Source organism: Sceloporus occidentalis, unplaced genomic scaffold (assembly GCF_023333645.1).
Source record: "Sceloporus occidentalis isolate IW3139 unplaced genomic scaffold, rSceOcc1.0.p SCAF_150, whole genome shotgun sequence".
NCBI lineage: Eukaryota > Metazoa > Chordata > Lepidosauria > Squamata > Phrynosomatidae > Sceloporus > Sceloporus occidentalis.
The window spans coordinates 267,295-281,923 of record NW_028317130.1 but is presented as its reverse complement, the minus strand read 5'-3'; the positions used below and the strand labels follow the sequence as shown (position 1 = coordinate 281,923).

General features: G+C 41.4%; 1 protein-coding gene across 3 annotated transcripts in view; it reads right to left on the bottom strand.

Annotated features, from left to right (window-relative positions):
• The window catches only part of FOXM1 (forkhead box M1), a 60,533-nt gene that overhangs the window by 19,619 nt on the left and 26,285 nt on the right, over positions 1 to 14,629 (bottom strand). For 2 of the 3 annotated variants that reach the window (XM_089500259.1, XM_089500261.1), the window contains 3 exons: positions 8,197 to 8,379; positions 7,178 to 7,306; positions 1,707 to 1,785 (listed from right to left, as the gene is read on the bottom strand). In XM_089500259.1, coding sequence (XP_089356385.1) covers positions 1,707 to 1,785; positions 7,178 to 7,306; positions 8,197 to 8,379 — 391 coding nt within the window. The remainder of the gene's footprint in view (positions 1 to 1,706; positions 1,786 to 7,177; positions 7,307 to 8,196; positions 8,380 to 14,629) is intronic. The other variant, XM_089500260.1, reaches the window with a different exon arrangement.

Genomic DNA, 14,629 nt, shown 5'->3' with positions numbered 1-14,629 from the left:
AGGAATGCACCATAAAAGCGCCCCTGACAGATGGCCATCTAGCCTCTGTTTAAAAACATCCAAAGAAGGAGATGCCATCACTCTCCAAGGGAGTGTGTTCCTCTGTCAAACAGTTCTTACTATCAGTAAGCTCCTCCTAATGTTTAGATGGAATCTCTTTTCCTGTAGCTTGCATCCATTGCTCCAGATCCTGGAGCAGCAGAAAACAAACTTGCTCCAACAAATATTTAAACAGGGCTATCATGTCACCTCTTAACTTTCTCTTCTCCAGGCTAAACATACCCAGTGATGCCTAAGTCGCTCCTCATAGGGCATGGTTTCCAGACCTTTCACCATTTTGGTCACCCTCCTCTGGACCCGTTCAAGCTTGCCAACATCCTTTTTGAATTGTGGTGCCCAGAACTGGATGCAGTATTCCAGGTGAGGCCTGACCAAAGCAGAATAGAGTGGTACTATTACTTCCCTCAATCTACACACTATACTTCTATTGATGCAGACTAGAATCACATTGACTTTTTTTTAGCTGCTGCATCACACTGTTGATTCATGTTCAACTTATGATCTAATAGGACTCCTAAATTCCTTTCAGATGTACTGCTGTCAAGTCAGGTGTCCGCCATCCTGTATCTGTGCATTTCATTTTTTTGTCCTAAGTGTAGTACCTTACATTTCTCCTTGTTGAATTTCATTTTGTTATTTTTGGCCCAGATTTCTGATTTATGAAGATAATTTTGATCACTTGAAGAAGTTTGATAACTCTGTGTAGAGAAGACGATATGTGTCACTAGTCATTGCCATGTAGGCTTTTAAAAGGATTCTAGTCCATACTCTAACCCACTAGGTTCTCAGCCAACACTGCTCCGGCTGGCATCCCATTTGTTTAATCACCCCCTTTCTCTTGAAAACCCAAGAATCGTTTTGAATGTTCTCTGCAGGCAAAGGCACTCAAGATGGTTGAATAGATACCACCCACCTTTTCCACAGAATTCTTATTCTGTTCTAAAGAGCCACCTTCTGATAGCCACACTAGAACTAAAAAACTTTTCATTAAGGCACCTAGTCAAGTGGACAGAGTTCTGATAGACCATCACAGTTTTGTCAATCTTTCCCTCAAGCCTTGCCTGCTGCTCTAAGAAAACGCAGGAAGGAAAACTGGGACACCCCACTTCCACCACCATTTGACTGACGGAGCCACTAACTCCCAAACTCTTTGAGCTGATGTGATGGTCACCAGAAAATGGAAACTTAAAAAACAGACATCTTAATGAAACTTTCTTTAACTGTTCAAATGATGAATTTTACAATCTATTGAACACCAAACCTAGATACCACAAAGGGAACCTGTCCCGGTTGCCCCTCATGGTTCCCTTTGCTATGTAAGGCCTGCTTAGCCATGCTGTAGCCATGTTGGGAGCCTGGGTATAAGGAGAGGGTGGAAAGCAGCTGCGAGGGATTGTGGTGTTTGAACCAAGGTCATATAATACCAGGTTCTTCATCGGAATGAAATGTGAAGAGAGGGAGATGAATCTGATGTTTTTTTCTGCTTCCTAGCTTGCTTCATCATTCTATGCACACCAGCTGGAAATCTTTAACATGTGTAAACAACCTTCTAGTTAGACTATTTCATTCAGGGTAGGATGTTTATTTAGGGCTGAGAAGATTGGCCTTTTTTCTGGGTTTCACAGAGATGCAGGGTACACACTCACGTGTAGTCTGTAGTTCAGTTTTTTGGCTACTAGAGCCTCCTAGATTCTTCTGCAGATCCACAGTGTGCCGTTTTTGCTGCTGTATTGATTTTGGGTTGAGAAAGACAAGAAAACAAAAGTTAGAGGAGAATCCACCACTGCGCCATTGCCTTGTGATCTTCCAGAGGGCAAACTGAAACTAATACATGGAATATAGCTGTCATAATATAGAGACATTGCGTGTTATGTATCACCTACAGCTGCAAGCAAACACATTATTTTTGGTGACTGCCATCTTAAAGCCCCATAGAGCCACTTGGAGTATGACAAAGCTTCTTCAGCAGCTGTGAGATCTTCTATGAGGGAAGGGAAATGGGAGAACTAGGTATAGTATCTCACATTGCCTGAGGAAGTAATAAATAATTATACAGTGTTGCAATCCAGCCAAGATCCCCATGCTTGTGTGCAGCAGCAGAAACTGAGGGAGATGAAGGAGAGAGCTGCTTCTAGAAGGACTGAGTCAATCTACTTTGCTACTTGCAAGTCTATTACCAGGTACAGAAGAGAGCGGTCAGCTTTAATCCTGCCAGCCTCTTTTCGTGTCCAAAAAAGATATATTAAAAGGCGTTATTGCCAGGATTACTTGGAATATCCTGCTAGTTTGTTCTATAAACCAGTTATCACAGTGGAAATCAATCTAAAAATGCAGCACAGACATTAAATACATTACGTACTTAAGCTAAAACCCACCTTTTGACCTACTGACAATACAGCATTAATAAACATAAGCCCCAATCTCTTAGTCCAACTACTAAACTTCTAGTCAAGCCTGTTCTGCCTCATTTTCCCCAGATGCTACCATGTGAGAAAGAGAGGGAAAGCAATAATTTTATAATGAGTCCAGTATAGATAAGCATCATCTATACATCTGCAGCAACCAAAATGAAAAAAGAAGCCCAAGCTCCCAGCCAGGAGGGAAGGTCTTACTGATTCCAAGAGCTCAGGTGATGCTGGTGACCCCGCATCCAACGACTGGTGGTGGCCAGGCATACAAAAGGAATGAGAATGATATTATCAGTGAAGCAGGAGAATAAACAAATGCTCAGGCAGAAAAAACAGTGGCAGAACAACCTATCAGCTCTCAGCAAGACAGTATGTTGTACACTGTTGACAAGCACTTTCAGAGCCTCCTGTGTTCAGAATACCATTGACATCTGAAGTTAAACCAGTCAGCATAAAAATAAGGGCCTTTTAAAACAAAGACATGTGCAATGATTAGACTGAAATTACTGTGAATATTTTTTCCTCACTGTGGGTGGAAAACTAATCATAAGGCTGAATGCAAGAAAATAAAATAAAATCAAGATTTGAATATAGTGTTGCCTGGGCAACAGAAGCATCCCTTTCCCACCTCCCCACCCCCCCAAATTAGAATATATCAGGGTTGTTTTTTTTAAGCTCTGGTCTGTTTTTGTGAAAAGCTTCATGCTGAGTTTCCCAACATTTAGAAGCAGTACGTGCCTGCTTGTAAGCCAATGATGCACAAGGCTTTTGCATCCAAGTGAATACTGATTTAGTCTGGGAGGAGGCTAGGGTGGGGGGAAATTTATGTCAATTGACCTTTGCTGCAACCTGAGAGGCACTTTATATGTAAAACCTTCTCATTTGCTCAAGATCTGGAGTAACAGAGCCTTTTAAGAAAAAATTTGAAACGCAATTAGATTTTCACATGAATATCTGAGTTAGAGTACAAAGTGGGGGGTTTTTTATATATTTTTATGTGGATATGTTTTGTTTGGGAGTGACCATGCTAGTGTTAAAAACTTCTGAATTCTCCAGGAAGCTCTTATCTCTTATACATTTACAAATGATTTCCCAATGGCAACCAGAAAGTGATTTCTCCAGATTATGAGATGGGCACATCGGGTTTTTTTTTATTATGATGTAGTTCATGACACTTACATTTGAGAATTAATTCCTAGAGCCTGCCTCTTCAGGAGATTCTTTTTCTCCAACATATTTGAAAATGATGGATGAATTAAATGTGAATTTGTGTACGCCTTTTCATTTGAAGAATAGTCAAAATATTTTCTTATTTGTACTGTATAGTATTCTGTATTGGTTTTAGTTGTTTTTCTGTTCATTTGATTTTATAAATGTATGGGAAATGTCAACACAAGACTCAATGCTTCTTTTGAGATTATGCTTGGTATGGCAATTGAATGTATGATTTAGAAATGAAGACAACTGTGTAATTTTATAATCTGGACCTAATTATGGTATACATGTTTAAAAACTAGGGATGTTGTACAGTTAACGTTAACATTGCATGGTGTACGTGTGTAGCTGGCAACCGGTATCATCCAGCTAGAAATGACAGTTTGAAAATTGAATTGCATAGGGTTTTCTTAGCAAAGAATATTCAAGAGGAGGGTTTTCCAGTTCTTTTCTCTGAAATATAACCAACAGCATTTGGTATTTGTTGCAGTCTCCCATCCAACTACTAACCAGAGCTGACCCTGCTTAGCTTCCAAGATCAGATGGGATCTGATGCCTTTAGGGTATTTTGCCAACATATCCTTATGCACCTTTAGAGCTTTTCCTACAATTGACTACTAAATGATATACTTCCTAACAACAATAATGTTTTTGTGAACCTTAATGTGTGAACCTTTTCTTATGTGTGAACCTTTTTGTGAATCTTAATCTAACTGGGTAGTCAGATGTTTTGATATTATATGACAAAATGTCTAGAGAGCAAAAAGAAGGATCACTGGTGTAGTGGTAAGCAACAGTTATAGTTTGTAAGGCTTTTCAGTATTTGTCAGGTAATTTGCTGATGATGCAGTTTATATAACTAGTACCTCCTGTGTCACTCTGGGTTGCCTGTGTGCTCATTTACAGAAAAAAACTTGCTGAACTCATTCACTCTTCTTACATATGATGACCAAATACTTCTGCTCCTTGTTTAGTGGCAAACTATTTTCCTGAGTTCAGATGAAACACGAAACTAAGTACTGTAGCTTCTAATCATCATGTCCAAGGGAGAACATGATTTGTTCTTGTACCACTTAAAATTCAGCATTACATTTGTATTATTTTAAAATGTCTATATCATCTGCCTTGTTAAAGAATGTAAAACAATAAAATCATATAAATATGCTAAAGAATAAAATAAAAAAATACAATACACAAAAATTTTAAGAAGTGACAACAGGGAGGGGGAAAAAGCCAAACAAGCATAGTTATTTCCATCCAGTACTAAATGGCTTTTTAAAACTAGCCTAAGAAACACCAGAGTGGTGACAGATACAATTTTACTAGAAGCACAGTATATGAAACGTACTGTATATACTTGTCTACCACTCAAGAACTTTATGTCCAAAAATTGACTCCAAAACCCTGGGTCGACTTATATGTGGGTCAATATGGTAATGCTGATGGTGGCACCTCATTCAGTGACAAACTCACACACATACACTCTTTGTGAGAAGACAAGCCGGCCATTGCAGACAACTGTGGATGGGCCAGCAGTAAAGAGCTTCCATTCTGAGGAGAGGCTATTGTAAAAGCAGGTTTCTTGGCAGGACTAAAGGGGCACAGGGCACCTGTGCCTGTTTAACCCCACTCCAAGGAAGAAATGGCTGCAACCAGGGCTCTTTGGTGCTTCCCTGCTGTGGCAGAGAAATAGCCTCTGTCTGGGGAAATGCTGAAGAGCCATCATGGACCTGAGGAGCCTCAAAGCCTCAAATTATTACTTTGGCCCCAAAACTTGCCCTTGACTTATACCTGAGATGGACTTATAGTCTTTATACAGGATCTCCAGTACATCCAATACAATATAGATGGAACATGACTTTGTAAAAATAATGACACTGCACCATTTGCTTGTCATTTGGAGGGATTAGAGAAGCAGAGAAGAAGCAGGGTGTTGCTAATGCATCCAGGCTACAATATGAACTGGGGACAGAAACATAAAATAAAACAGTACAGTTGGCCCTCCGATTGCATGGGGGATCCATTCCAGACTCACCCGCAAAAACGGAGACTTGCGTGTATTCAAACCTCATAGGCTTGAATAGGGCATGCCTCCATGCGTGCACGCCATTAGAAGTAATGGAGGTCACCCCCGCGCATAATCAAGGTCGTGGCTCTCAGATTCGCAAGTTAGGAGGGGTGACAAAGGAACAGTATCACCCTGTTGCCCATACAGCTAGCATAAACTAAGCTTATGAACTGTCCTCAAAGGCATAAATAATAATAATAATAATAATAATAATAATAATTTATTTATATCCCGCCTCTCCCTGTATTGGATCGAGGCGGGTAACAAGATATCAAAAACAATAAAATCAAGTAAAAAACAAACAAAACAAAAACAAAATGCGGAAACAATAGTTAAAAGACATATTACATTTCAAGTTCCCAAACTCCCTCCCACCCTATAAAACAATAAAACAATTCCTAACCGATGGCCAATAAAATGAATCAAGATCATTCAATCCAATGGGAACAATTAGGTAAGTGGAAAAATTGGAAGTCAGTTCGGGAAGGTTCGCTGGAAAAGATCCATTTTTATTGCCTTCTTGAAGGCACCTAATGATGTTATTTGGCAGATCTCATCCGGTAAACCGTTCCAGAGTTTTGGAGTGGCAACAGAAAATGTCCTCTGGGAAGTGGTTAATAGTCTAGTTCTCTCTGACTGCAATAGATTCATCCCAGAGGACCTGAGAGTGCAGGAAGGATTATATGGGAGGAGGCGTTCACATACAGCATTGCAGTAATACAGCAAGTCATCAAAATGTAGATAATTATGGACAGTTCTTTGTTGAAGAAAACTAGGTTCCGTTGAAGCCAATAAAAGGCACCATGCCCACCACCTGAGAATTCAGTGGTAAAGCAGTATTCACAGACAATGTGACCTGTCCTTTATGGGTAAGTGGAATCCATCCACAGAGATTGCAACCTCTGTTTTATCTGGATTAAGTTTCAACTTGCTAACCCACTTCTTAGCATTCAAGCACTCCCAATGAATGGCAGTGGTTGTCATCACTAAGATGATGACACTGCATTCCAGATTGTTGTTATTGATCCCAGAGGTTGCAGGAGTTAAACATAGGGAGAAGAATCCCACAGTATCCCACAGGATGAAGCCCTGCCTTTAGTGCAGTCACATCAGATATAAGAAACACCACCTCCCTGATTCCTTTCAGGTTCAGAATAAGGAGAGTTATACTCTTCATCTCTAAATACTGGTAATCTGATAAGGTACATTATGTTTTATCCTGAAGATTTGAAAAACCTTCTTTATAACCACTATAATGGCTTTCTAAAATGTTATGATCACACAATAATAATTCTTACCCTTGGTTTTAAAAAAGATCAGCTGCACACCAGCATGTGTTCCTCTCATTATTTATAATGCAAATAAAATTGTTTGAGAGATGAGGAATTGTGGAACCAAACTCCTTTTCAGTATGAAAGGTACTTACCTTGAACACCCGGTCTAGTGTCAAATAGCGATTAGCTTCAGGGTGAATAGTCCAGAAGGAGATTTTGCCATTGGCAGATGTCTCCCGAACAAACATGTCATGAAGGGAAAGATTGTGCCGGATGGAGTTCTGGATGGAGAGGAGAACCTTTTGTGGTTTTCAGTTTCAAAACACTTATGAATTCTTCAGGCAAAATGAAATTCAGACTGAAAATCCACAATGACTTTGACATTCAAACTTTGCAATCACAGAACATATCTTTATAGTTCTGTTTTTGGGAGGGTCATGTAGCCCTTCCGAGTTATTGGATTGCATCTCCTATTCACTCTCATCATTGACTAGGCTGGTTAGGGCTGATAGGAGTTGAAGTCCAGCAATATCTTAAGGGCCATATATTTCCTAGCCTGGGCTGGTTCATATAATCAGCAGGTAGCAGCAGTGAAATTAAGTATCTACTTTTACAACTGAATGCTTCCTCAGGAGGGAAAAGATTTTCTGTGCATATAAAAGCTGCATATGAAGAAGGCTATCATGGAATCATAAAATAATGGAGGCTAACAGAATTGATATACTGCTTTCTATGCACATGGCTTAAAAACATAATTACAGTCAGCTCTACTTATCCACAGATTCTGCATTCACAATCCATGGCTTGAAAATATTTTTTAAAAGTATTAAAAATCCCCCCAAAAAAACTTTGATCCCCCCCCCCATTTTATATAAAAGACACCATTTTACTACTCCACTGTATATAATGGAACATGAATATCCAGAGAGTTTGGTATTCATGGGTGTGTATGTATGTTTTCTAGAACCAAACCCCAGTGGATACTAAGGGCCCCCTGTACATAAATAAGAACTCAGTCCCCACATGATTTTTCTTCCTAACTCCACATTTCTAGCATTGCAGCAACTTAAAATTTAGTTTTACCATTTAGAAATACAGTTTAGGCATGTTTTGATGCCTAATTCTTTGTACAACAAGGCTTTTCTCCTTTATAAGCCAAAACATTCATTACCTTCCAGCCTGGTTTGGCCACATGCTTGAAGTAAGGGAAATGATCCTCAATCCAGGTATAGATGTCTTTCAACATCATGCGCTTCTTCTCAGTGCTGTTAATGGCAAACTGGATCATGGCCATATAGGAGTAGGGAGGTCTTTCGGTGAATGACTCCAGCCATGCTGTAGAGTCTTCCTCAATCTTGTAAGTATAAAAGAAGGGAACACACTATGAATGATGGAAGACCTATAGAACATTACATAAAGGGCTTTTGAATCTTGGTGTGCCAGACAGGGGAACACTGGTTATGATAAGATTAGCAGCTTAGCTGATTAAATCTTTAAAGTAGAGGTAGGCAACTGCAGAAGATTCAGGAGTTAGTTTTCTGCCCTAGGGGACATCAGAGGGCTGCACTGACTGTTAAGAAATCCATACCAAAACACCCCCTTCACCTCAAAAAAACCCTACCCTGCACAAAATCTGCAACCAATTTAGAAGGTGGATTGCCTCTCATAGGTCACTCTACTACCTTTTTGTTGGTCCTATGGCCAGTAGAAGCAGTGGCACACCAGGCAACCTTTCTGAAGATTTCCTGGTGGTAAGGAAGCAGCAAGCAGTGGCTCCGTGGACAGGTCAACCCCATTTCCCTGTGCTGCTCAGTGTGGGGAAATGAGATGGTGCAGATCATGGTATGTGGACAACTGGTTTGGCCCAAATTGGGTCCGGTTGAACTGTCCACACACCAACCCCCCTGCACTCACCTGGGGTTTTGGGGATACCCCAGGGTTTTCTTTGATTTTGCCTTGGAATAAACAAAGTTGATTAGACAGCAAAAACTCATGGTAGTGTCAGCCATGATTATCCGTGGCATTCCATTTCGGACCTCCTGCATGGATGCCAAAAATTGTGAGACCTTAAATCCCATGGTTTTTAATGTAATATGTGCTGCCATGCACACGCACCGCTATTAGGACCAATGGGGTTGCCATGCATGGAAGCTCAAATCCATGATAGCAAGACTGTGGTAGGGTGGGTGGACTGTATTTCACTGGAAGTTGCTGTGTCATGGAAACAGGCAGCACCAACTTCGGGGGGTTTTGTCCATGTAGACAAGGCTCTAGAAGTTTCCAGAAGATAATTAAACCTTAGATTTAAAAAGTGGTTTGAGTAATCTGAAGAGGCTGAGGGCCAACAAAATGGCCATGGATGAGATTATGCAGCCACAAGGCTACATTTTGTCAATCCCAGATTTAAAGCATGAATTTAGCAAAAACATTACCATGATGATTATGTTACTGAGAAAAAAAAATCTAGGTTTTGATAATTGTGATGATACTCCACATTCAGTTTGGTGTAGAGAACAGTGTTTGACTTGAGTTTAAATTGCTACTTAGCCCAGCTCATCGAGAACCCTAGTCAAGCTGCTGGTCCTCTAGTGAACAGGCCATGCACTGTTTTGGTGAGAGAAGAGTCTGATATAGGAAGGGTGGGATTCAAATTCAAGATGTTTTTAAAACAGTTTTAAAATAATTGGAACTAATTATTATTCACAACAGTGCTACACAAATAAAACATGCAAGTGGTATTTGAAAGATCAAATTCACAACAGTGCTACACAAATAAAACATGCAAGTGGTATTTGAAAGATCAAATTGTTTTTAGATATTTGTCTGTTATTTTTATAAAAATAAAAATAAAAATTATTTTTATCCCGCCCCTCTGTGTAACACAACCGGGGCAGTGTACAACATTAAAACATACATTCCCGTATCCCAAAATCCCAACGCACCTAAAGACAATTAAACGATTTACATTTTAAAATAGAGCATAAAATATTAGACAAGAAAACAAACAATAACTGCAGCAGAAGTCAGAGTAGAGCAGGTTAGGTCTTTTTGGTAGTGGGGAATCTATTCAGGAAAGGCCTGCTGGAAGAGATCCGTCATAACAGCTTTTTAAAAAGCTGTTCAAGGTGGTAATGTGACAGATCTCATCTGGCAGGCCGTTCCATAATCTGGGAGTGGTAGCTGAAATGGTCCTCTGAGGACAGCCTTGTTTTCATAGGTTACAGCAAATTCCTCCCAGAGGACCCGAGTGCGCAGGGTGGATTATATGGAAGGAGGTGGTCCCGAAGAAAGGTTGGACCCAAGCCATTTAGGGCTTTAAAGGTGATGACCAACACTTGGGCCTGGAAACTGATAGGCAGCCACTGAAGCAATCTCAAAATTGGTTATATGGTCTCTTTTAGTTGTACCTGAAACCAGCCTGGCTGCCATGTTCTGTACTAATTGGAGTTTCCGAATCAAACACAAGGGTAGCCCCACGTAGAATCATAGAATCGTAGAGTTGGAAGAGATCGCAAGGGCCAGAAATTGAGACGGGAGTGTACCAGCGTATGTACCACAGTTTCAAGGTTCCTCACTTCCAGGAGAGGGCGCAGCTGGCATATCAGTCGAAGCTGATAACAAGCACTCCTGAGTGTCGCATTTACCTGATTAGTCATATGGAGCGACGGATCAAGTAGCACTCCCAGACTGTGAACACAGTTCTTTGAGAGTAAGAAGGAGGTTGGGGCCGCTACTTTAAGTACCTCCATTTTGTCTGAGTTCAGTTTCAATCTGTTTTTTCTCACCCAGTCCATTACTGCTTTAGGACCATCATTGAGAAGGGTTTATCGGAGCATATCGATTTATATTAAATTCTGGAGTGTTCACGTTCACTTTGACCCCAAGCTGACCTCCTGGGGCACCGCCATTTCTCCAAAGCAGAGATATCATGTACGCAGCTTGCAAAGGAGGGGGTAGGAGCCCTACAGAAAAGGACTGGAAATTCCTCACAGGAAGTTTGGGAGTTGCTAGACAAGAAAAACCATCTCCTCCAAAATCCAGTACAATACCTGCTGTTGTTTTCAGCCTCACACCTGATGGCCCAGTCATTAAGTCAATGACCATCTATTCATCTGTTTCCCTTCCCCGGTTGTGTTTAGATCCCAGTGCCTTGGCTAAGTCTATTCTTCACCTTGGTTTAACAAAAGCCCAGGTATTCACGCCCTTTGTTTTGGCTGCAGCTAAGCCATTAAGTTCATTGCTAGAGACTAGAAATTGTCTATATAAGCCTCAGTCTAAACCCACATTGGTGTGCTATATTCAGAATACAGCCTGGCTTCACGTCACTCTGATTTTAGCTCCCTTGGCCATTTTGCCCCACGTTTCGGCAGCTGTGTCTTCTCATCATCTACATCCACATCTGGTTCCCGGAGAAGCCTTTGGAAGTAAGTATCTCCCGTAGATTTGCCTTTCAACTCTCTCCCAAATTTCCCTCCTTTACTTTCATTGAGAATTGTGTGTATAAATGTGCCCTTTGTTTTCTCCTTTTAATAAATATTTAGACTTAATTGGAGCAGTCTGTCCAAGAGCCATCTCTCAAGGGATTCTTGTGGACCTCTCGTATACACCACGGGACACAGTCTCGCGAGGGTGTTGTTAGGACCCTACCTTGTCAGCAATTTGAGCTAAATTCAGAAATTCCCCTAATTAGATCCTTCCTAACAGGCTGCTCCTACATGAAGTATTTTAATGCAGAGGTCACAGGCTGGAGACTTGGAACAAATAGCCTTCTGCTATGAGATGAAACACCTTAAACAAAGGCATTTTATGAAATATTTGACCAGTCAATAGAATGGCACCCCAACTCTAACCCTGATTGTCTAGATTGTCAAGTCTGTTGGTCTACTGTCCACCCCGTAATTTAACAGACTCCCTAGCTGAGCTGACATAACTAATCTCAGAGCTGGTGTTGGAATCGCCTGAGCGACCTCAACATCCCCCTCAAGGCTGATTTGTCCGGCTTGGGAGTTCATGGGTTTCATGACAAACATGGGCCCCTCCCAGATAGTCTCTGAGTCCACACATTGCGCAAGTCATGTTCCTGATGTGATCTTCTGTGCGGAACAGGCATATCCGTGGGCAGAAATAATTAGTATCTCCACATTATCATGGACAGATCATTTCCTGGTTAAGGTTGAACTGAAAGCTACTATTCCTCCCTCTGGGGGTGGAGGACCAATTAGAATGGTCCGCCATTGAAGGCTGATGGAACCCATTAGGTTCCAAGAAGCCCTAGGAGGTTCTATGGTTGGCAATGCTAGCGACTCTGTCGAAGCTCTGGTTAATTTGTGGAATAACAACATCACCAGAGCTATAGACATGACCGCTCCCAAGTGTCCTTTCTAACCCGCTAAAAACTGTAACCCTTGGTACACTGAAGATCTTAAACAAATGAAGCGGGTTGGACAACTAGAGAAGCGTTGGCTGAAATCTCAACTCATATCCTATCAAGTGGTGATATATGCAGCCAAGAAATCTTTCTGCTCTGCATCTATCGCAGGGTGCTGTTCATGGTGGTAAGGAGTTTAACACAACTGCCTCCCACCCAGAACCCTCTATTAGATTCAACTATAGCTTGCTGTGACGCTTTTAATGATTATTTCATAGATAAAATCTTGGATAAGAGCTGATTTGGATACCAATTTTAAGTCAGAAGCAATGAGAGAGGTATCCAATGCCTCCGCCATTACTGTCAGACTGGATCAATTTGAGTCAGTAAGTACTGAGGACGTGGACAAGCTCTTTAGTAGTCTGAAAAACATGACTTGCCCTCTCAACCCTTGCCCACCCTGGCTGGCTGTCCAGGGGGAGGGGGTGATACAGTCAAGCTGATGCTGAAAAATTTAATCATTGCATCCTCCAGGGAGGGTACCCTGCCTTCTTGTCTTAAGGAGGCAGTGGTCAAACCACTCTTAAAAATGCCCTGCCTGGACCACCTGGAAAAAAATAAAATTTGCTAAAATTTGGCACCCCCCAGGGCGCCATATTGTCTCCCATGCTGTTTAACATTTACATGAAGCCACTGGGCGAAATCATCCGGCGACATGGGGCAGGGTGTTATCAGTACGCTGATGACACCCAAATATATTTCTCTATGTCTCAGACTGATGCAATGACTAAGGATGGCATCCCTCTTCTGAATGCCTGTCTTGGGGTGGTAATGGACTGGATGAGGGAAAACTGACTCAAGCTGAATTCAGGTTAGATGGAGGTATTCGTTATAGGAAACCCAAGCCCAGGTATGGAATTATGTCAGCCAGTTCTGGACGGGGTCACACTTCTCCTGAAGGACTCTGTCCGCAGCTGGGGGGTGCTCCTCGACTCATCGCTTCACCTGATAGCTCAGGTGGATGCAACAGTCAGGAGCACTTGTTATCAGCTTCAGCTGATACGCCAGCTGCGCCCCTTCCTGGAACAGGGAGACCTTGAAACAGTAGTACATGCACTGGTCACCTCTCGATTGGACTTCTGCAATGTGCTTTACATGGGCTACCCTCGTGCCAAGTTCAGAAACTTCAACTTGCACAAAATATGGCAGCCAGGTTAATTACAGGTACTCGTCGTAATGATCACACAACACCAGTTTTGAAATCCCTTCACTGGCTGCCAATTAGTTTCCAGGCAAGGTACAAGGTGTTGGTGATTACCTTTAAAGCCCTACGTGGCTTGGGTCCAGAATACTTAAGGAAATGCCTTCTTCCATACTGTCCGCCCTGCACTCTTAGGTCCTCAGGGAAGAATCTACTACATCCAAAAAAATCTAGACTAACTTCAGTTACCCAGAGGGTCTTCTCCACTGCTGCTCTGAAGCTATGGAATGACCTGCCAGAGGAGATCCACCACATTTCTACTCTTACAGCCTTTAAGAAGGCTCTTAATACAGATCTCTTCCAGCAGGCCTACCCTATTTAGTTCTGCTCCCTGTTTACTGTGACTTACGTCACTCTGTCCACCAATTTTTCTCTTAAATCTAATGAGAAGAATTAAATTAAAATTAATTAAAATAAAATTCTTGCCTCAAGAAGAAGAACTCTCCCTCCGTATTTACTGTCATCATCAGACCTGGGAGGGAGTGAAAAAGACAGGCCCAATTCCATCAGGTCTAACTGTGAATTCTGTAACTCATGTCACTCTCTTTTATTTTATTGTATTTTGTTTTATTGTATTCTCTGTATTTTTATTGCTGTAACCCGCCCGGATTTCTTGTGATTGGACGGGCTATAATAAATTATTATTATTATTATTATTATTATTATTATTATTATTATTATTATTAGGCTTCTTGTCGACACATGGTTGCCAAATGGCAACTAAGGGATCACTCGTCCCACACTTTAATTCTTCACTGCTTCCAGGGAAGATTCAACTGACACTTCTCTCATTACTTCTTTCATCTGTCTCCTGCTCACCCTGAGTCCAGCTTGTTGTATGGATAGAAGTCAGAAGCATATCAAAACACTGGGAAGGAAAAAGGTGGAAGAAGCATCTGCAGAGTTAGCAGCAGCAGACTGAATGTTACAAGTGATGAAATCCTGGACTACAGACTGGAACCTCAGTTGTTCTTG